The following is a 6,629-nucleotide window of genomic DNA, read 5'->3' as shown; positions in this document are numbered from 1 at the left end:
TTTACCCATTCCAGAACATCTGTGGATATGTGTTCAGGTTCATGGTCCTGTTGAAACACCCACATGTTTTAACCATCTGATCCAAACCGTAAGAATAGCAACATTTAAATTTGCTACTCCTCATATAGACAAGTGACTTGCCTTCTGTACAAAAGCTCAAAGTCGACAAAAACCAAATATGGCCAAAATGCTACCAAGTGTTTGAAGGAGTCAGGGCGAGGCGTCCAACTTTCAGGCCTAGTGCTAGCAGCTTTATGCTAATGGGGCTAATCTGCTGCAAGCGATTCCTGTGCCTTGGACAAAGCAAAGAGACCAAGGATTCATTCTTAATTCTTCAACTTCACTTCAGTTCAACAGGTACTTTGAAACTTACGTGTGCCAACAATGACATCATGCCAAACACACATTGAATTCAATTAAAAATGCAAAAATGACTTTGTTGATTCCAAAGAGAAATTAAATAAACGTGAGAACTGGTGTTGGAATGGATACATCAAGCTTACATAAAGCATCTACCATTATTTCCAAAGAGCCAGAAAATGACAAAAGTATAACATGAATGTCACGTTCTTAGCCTTGATGAGCAGAATTCCAGAAATAGCATCACATAAAAATAAAAAAAGGGATGTAGTTGCAGCTCCATGTTGATTAAAACAAAAGCAGAAAGGCTCGTCTTACCTTTCTCTTAAAAATATCTTGATGAAATTTGGGAAAATATTCTGTTGACTAAGGAGACTAAAGTGAAGGCGTTTTTCTCGTCATGTCAGGTGCAAGTCAAACAGAAGGTTTCAGAAAAAGTAGATCTAATGTGGTGGAGGTAGTGTGATGGTCTGGAGCTGCTATCACCCTTGAAGACTTGGAGATGCTGTAGTTGATGGGAGAGCAAAAAATACTGTAGTTTTTTTTTTTTTTTTTCGATAGAAGTACTCAAAGAAAAGACAACAAAGTGAATCTTAAATCCTTTCTGGACAGTTTAGCCAAACTCAAGATGTTACTGCTAACCAAGCTAATGCTTGTATCGTCAACGCTTCTGAATTATGGTCTGAATATATCAAAGCATGTCTTTATATATAGGATGTAATTATCTCTATAAGTCAGTTTGATAAGGTTCTGAGTGCTCAAATTGGCGACCCAGGTTACCATAGCGAAGGAAATTGCAGCATTCAGTCTCTTTCAGACTCAAAATTCACTCAAGCTTTGTCTGGGAAGCCTGCTATTGAGGAAGGATCTGTAACTCATAATTACACGCTTCAGCAGCCGTGAGCACTTCACAGCTTTTCAGCCCACATTTGTGACACTTTTTTTTTTTTTTTCCGTTTTTTGGTCCGGCGTGAACGATTTGAACATGCAGGTGAACTGCAAATGTGCTCATTTTTATATTTTCCACAAAAGAGGGGGCAAGCTGAAATAAAAATCATTTTGTATTGAAGCAAATGAGCCAGATGGTGTCATTTCTCTCATATAAAAGCTGGAATTAGAAAATGAGGAAAAATACCTACAGTTGAAATCCGCACGAGTACTTTAGAAACACTCCAATGTCTTTCAGAAAAGTTGATGGAAATCTAAAAAATAAATGCATTGTTAGTCAGTGTAGAAATGATCCCAGTCATAAATGCATCATTTATGCTGGCAGGTTTACCCAGTAACACACCGACAGAACAAGAAGCAGAAAATACACAAAACTAACATGGAGTAGTGGTTGTCTTCTCAGAGCACTGAGCAGTTACTTAAAGAAGTAATTTAAATTAGAAAAAAAAAAGAATAATTCTTGCACCTTTAGACTTTTTATATATAACTTTGCAAATAGTTAGAAATTTGTCAGGAACTCTAAAATATTATTCATGAGAAGCATTTTCTCTTTTTCCCCCCACTAGATTAAAAGGATCAAGTAATAAATACTTTCCATTAAGACTGGAGTCTGTAATAGATTTTTATTATTATTATTATTAGTCTGATGTAATTTTATAATATTGTCATTTTTTCATTAGCTGTGAATAATAATCATAATTAAAAGAAATAAAGGTTGGAGAATATTTTTCTGGGCGTTGTTCTTCTCTATAATGTGTTTCACTTAGTAAGCAGAGTTACTGAAATCAATTAACTTTTCAATAATATCCATAAATTAGAGTATCACAGGACTTTGCAGGTTAAAAACAAATGGGCAGACACTAGAAATGTTTAATCATGTGTAGAAAAATTATTTTATTGCCACGCATTACTGTTTAAATAATCCATATTATGATATTAAACACTGAATTTAGACAGTGCAGAGCCAAATTCTGACAAAATACCCGATTATTTATCCTTTAAACGGGATTAAGTGAATGAAAATGGAAGAACGTCTCACGTCGCTGCTGCCACCTGCTGGACAAGAGAAGTACAGCTGGAATTCTATTGGTTGAGCAGACGTGACGCCATCAAGAAAACAAGGAATTGAAACTACAAAATAAGCCTTTGTTTCATTTTCTGTTGCTCCAGCACGTATATGTGACTCCGTTACCCTTCGGTTTTATTAGATAAAGGTTTGTTTTTAACTTATCCTGTTTGAAACCATAATGCAGTGTAATGGGTCCGTTTTAAACTCATGGTTTAACACTGCCATCCTCAACATTTTCTCTGCTTTGCCATGCAGGTTGTTTTAAACCGTTTCACTTTCCAGGTGTTCAGCTATGGGTGACTCTTCTCCAGACCCCTTGGTGTTGATCGGTATGGGCACTAGCATTGCCTTCTCCGGTTTGTTCTTTAAGCTCTACCGGGAAAAGAAGGAGGAGATAAAAATGCTCAAGGCAAGTTTGGCCTCTGTTATTCATAAGACAAGCTCTGCCTTGTTTCATGGCGACTGAAATTTGTTTTTGTCACCTTTTAGAAAATCCCAGTTTTCAAACCTGATGATCATTTACTTAAAGTGCTGAACGCATCTTCGCACAAACGACTCCAGTATGTCGCTGTTGAAGGTAGAGACCTGTCTAATATTATTATTATACTTTTTACAATGTGAAGTTTTTGAAGACTTTCAGTTTTGTGACTGTCTGTGTGAAGGTGTTGTTCAAGCTGATGGGGAGGTCCTGCAAAGCAAATTTGTCCCTCGATGCCATGGTGTGATTCAGAAGGTTGTGGTGGAAGAGCACTGGAAATACTGGAACTATCTCACCAGGACTTGGTAACTATAATTCTCTCACAAAGGTTGAGATTTTGAATATTGCATCTTTCAGTGGATTTTAAGGAGCGCGTAAATGTAGTCTGGCCATTGCTGCTTGACTCTCATCCCCCTTCAGTGCTCTGTCTGGGCTTTCTCCTTTTGAGTTGGATTTCTTGGCTACAATTCCAACCGAGCCAATCAGCAAACAGTTGGAGAAGTTGTGATTTTCTGTGCTGTTTTAGAATTGTAGTCTGCCTGTAGTTTTAGCAATGGAAGTGGAGGAAGTGAACGAAGCTGTTAAGTCTCTACAGGTCACACTTCCACATATTGAACCAACATTAACAGCCACCTTGTTCAGCTCGGCACTCTTTGCAGTGGAGGATGGTTGCTTACAGAGCAGGCAATTTTGGGTAAGCTTCATAGTGTCAAAGCGGCGCATTGTATGCCTCACAGTCAAACGTTTAGCAATTGGGAAAAATGTAAAACTTAAAGAGTTCATCCCTCCAGGAAGCAATTGTTTCTCAATGACTGATGGTCTAGAGACCGTCTGGAAGAAGCAAAGTCTAGCTTGGGTTTTACCAGGCTAGCACAATTGTACTACAATACTTGTAGAAAGACTTAACAGCAGCTTTCTCCATTCTTTGGAAAATAGCTCAAACTCAGGAAGATAAGACCGAAGGCATCTGAGAACATTTATTTCCAAGTGTTGTGACAGATTCTACATTTGGTCTGGGTTATTCTGCCACACATGAATATGTTTTCGCCTAAATCATTCCACTGTAGTGCAGCTGGAAAACAAAACCTCTGTTGCATCAGAGGAAGCATGATGCTGCCACCACCGTGTTTCACAGCAGAACTGAAGTACTCAGTGTAGCACGCAATGGTATTTCTTTGCAGTGCGTTGCGCCTTTTCCATGTTTTTCTTGTGTACTCTCAAGACTTTCCCACCTGAGTTATGGATCTGTGAAGTTACTTTAATGTTTCTATGAATTCTAGGTTTTAATGAGCAAGAAAGCTAAAACTATAATCGCACTTCGAAGACTTTGCAGCTATTTTTTGTGGCTTTAATGTGTGTTTGAAATTTAGTTTTCTTTCCACTTCACAATTCCTCATTATATTCAGTTGGTCCATCAAGCTAAATGTCACTTAAATGTAAATATCAGTAATTTATTACAGCTCCTATTTCAGGAACTCCCGGACAATCAACAAGAATGAGACCAACAACTCTGTCCCCTTCAGTTTAGTCCAGCCCGGTTCTTACATCGCCGACGTTCACGTGAAGGTGCAGAACCCCCTGGAGGCCTCGGGGTGCCACATGGAGAGGGTTTACTCCAAAATGAGACGCGCTCAGGAGGGTCTGGCGGAGATGGTGGCGCAGGGTCTGAGTGGCGAGAAACCTGTGGCCATGGTGGAGAGCGAACAGATGCTTCGTGTGGGAAGCAGCCTGACGGGGTTCGGAGAGGTGGTGCTGGAGGGTGGCCGGGTGGTCAGCCTGCGGGCCCCGCAGGACGGACGCAGCTACATCCTGGTGCCCAGCGACTACAGGAGCTTCATGGACAGACACGAGGCTTCGGCCAGCATGTGGAAGACGCTGACGGCTATGACCGGCCTCACCGGGGCTTCTCTGTTCGCCGCCGTCTTGTACAAAGCGTTCGGAAAACAGGACGACAGATCCAGATAGGCGCAGTGCTGCTGGTTTAAAGCTCTGCCCAAAGTTTCCACTCAAAAAAGAACAAAAATCAAGACAAAAAAACCCCCAAAACAACCATTATGCATATCATAATGGTATGATATGCCATTTTCTATTCGTAATAATATTGGAACGTATTTTAAAAATTTGCACAAGTGGACCGATTTAAAGCTTTTGACCTAATGACCTTATTGACAGTTAGTGCTATGATCAGTGGCTACCGAGGGTTATAATGTGAGTACCGTATTTTCCGCACTATAAGGCGCACCACATTATAAGGCGCACCTTCAATGAATGGCCTATTTTAAAACTTTTTTCATATATAAGGCGCACCGCATTATAAGGCGCATAGAATAGACGCTACAGTAGAGGCTGGAGTTACGTTATGCATCCATTAATGGAACTGCGCTAAAGGGAATGTCAACAAAATAGTCAGATAGGTCAGTCAAACTTTATTAATAGATTACAAACCAGCGTTCTGACAACTCCGTTCATTCCCAAAATGAATAAACAGCTGTTTTATTATTTTCCCCGAGGTAAAGTAAGTGACGTGGTATTTTCGTGACACAGTTTATCTTTTAACAACAACAAGGTATAACATATAGTGGAGGGGAACTTTTCCTCGATTCAGTAAACACGTAAAAAAACAGTCTGATACTGTTACGGTAAATCAAACGTTAGTGCAATCACAATATATATCCACTTCCGCACCATTGATTCGTTCATGTTAAATTCTCTCGCTGCTGCTCTAGTCCCGTGTTCTACTGATTGACTGATCGCCTTGAGCTTAAACTCTGCGTCGTAAGCGTGTCTCTTAATAGGAGCCATTTTGGGGTCTTTACACAAAACCCAGCGTGCACCGCGCGCTTCTTCTTCTACGGGGGAAAATGAAGTCGGTGGCTGCTTATCGTAGTTGCGAGACCTGTTGTGGCTCAATATTGGTCCATATATAAGGCGCACCGGATTATAAGGCGCACTCTCGGCTTTTGAGAAAATTGAAGGTTTTTAGGTGCGCCTTATAGTGCGGAAAATACGGTATATTAATTGATGTGAAGCAACACAAGCTTTAGTTGCATTATTTTTGGGACATTTTTACTGCTGCTTTTAAGTCAAGGGAACAAGTTTTTCTTCTAATAAAAGGTGTACCTTTAAATACATTTTTGGTGAAATTTTTTTTGCAGCTTTTCCTGCTCCAAAGGGTATCTACAGGTTTCAGTAAGTAAAATTTAAAACATTAAAAACTTTTAAAACTTTACATTTAACTTTAATTAAAAACGTTTAAATTAAACTTTAGATTCAATACCGAAAAACCTATAAATTTGCACTTACCCATGATAGGTGCAAAAAAGGTCTAAGTAGCCTAGGCTAGTTAGTGAGCCTAATTAGCTAGCTAGAGGTAGCCTCGACCACTTTGAATCACAAAGAACAAAGTCAAGATTTCTCAGTACTACTCAAATTTTTCCCAGGCAGAATTAAATAGTCCCGCCACAGCAAAATCCAAGGCCAGTTATTGACATATAAGGCCAAATTACATATTTAAAAAACAAATTTGAGATTTAAAGGCTTTAAGACTTTTTAAGGATGTACCCAGTCCAAGCATACATTCATTCCAATATTTTTACGGTGAATCCAATTCAAACTTAATAATTTTACCAGTGGAAAATGATTCCAGTCCGTTTGCACAGATAGATATTTGTGACACAGGATAGGACTGTTTTAATTTACAGACTTTTTGACTCCAAACGAAAGTTTCATCACTTTTGTGTCGGAAAAGGAGAAAAGTCAAAGAAATGGCAACAC

At 39.3% G+C, this 6,629-nt stretch overlaps 1 protein-coding gene and 1 long non-coding RNA gene across 3 annotated transcripts; one reads left to right on the top strand and one right to left on the bottom strand.

Annotated features, from left to right (window-relative positions):
- Window positions 1-326: 326 nt before the first annotated feature.
- LOC116720907 (uncharacterized) lies at window positions 327-1,985 on the bottom strand. The gene is made up of 2 exons (XR_004339485.1): window positions 1,500-1,985; window positions 327-865 (listed from the first exon to the last, which is right to left on the bottom strand). It is a non-coding gene; the product is annotated as an uncharacterized LOC116720907 (long non-coding RNA).
- Window positions 1,986-2,391: 406 nt separating this feature from the next.
- Window positions 2,392-4,885, top strand: mul3 (mitochondrial E3 ubiquitin protein ligase 3). 2 transcript variants are annotated; one of them, XM_032564347.1, is made up of 5 exons: window positions 2,392-2,522; window positions 2,660-2,786; window positions 2,867-2,954; window positions 3,040-3,160; window positions 4,328-4,885. In XM_032564347.1, exons 2-5 carry the CDS (start codon window positions 2,670-2,672, stop codon window positions 4,818-4,820), a joined length of 819 nt encoding a protein of 272 aa, XP_032420238.1. In that variant the 5' UTR covers window positions 2,392-2,522; window positions 2,660-2,669; the 3' UTR covers window positions 4,821-4,885. The 2 variants fall into 2 exon arrangements, with proteins under 2 accessions (XP_032420238.1, XP_032420239.1); XM_032564348.1 differs by having other exon boundaries at window positions 2,411-2,522; window positions 2,633-2,786.
- Window positions 4,886-6,629: the final 1,744 nt, after the last annotated feature.

This window comes from Xiphophorus hellerii, chromosome 6 (assembly GCF_003331165.1).
Source record: "Xiphophorus hellerii strain 12219 chromosome 6, Xiphophorus_hellerii-4.1, whole genome shotgun sequence".
Classification (NCBI taxonomy): domain Eukaryota; kingdom Metazoa; phylum Chordata; class Actinopteri; order Cyprinodontiformes; family Poeciliidae; genus Xiphophorus; species Xiphophorus hellerii.
Note: the sequence above shows the minus strand (reverse complement) of the source record. Positions and strands in the feature narration are given on the sequence as shown.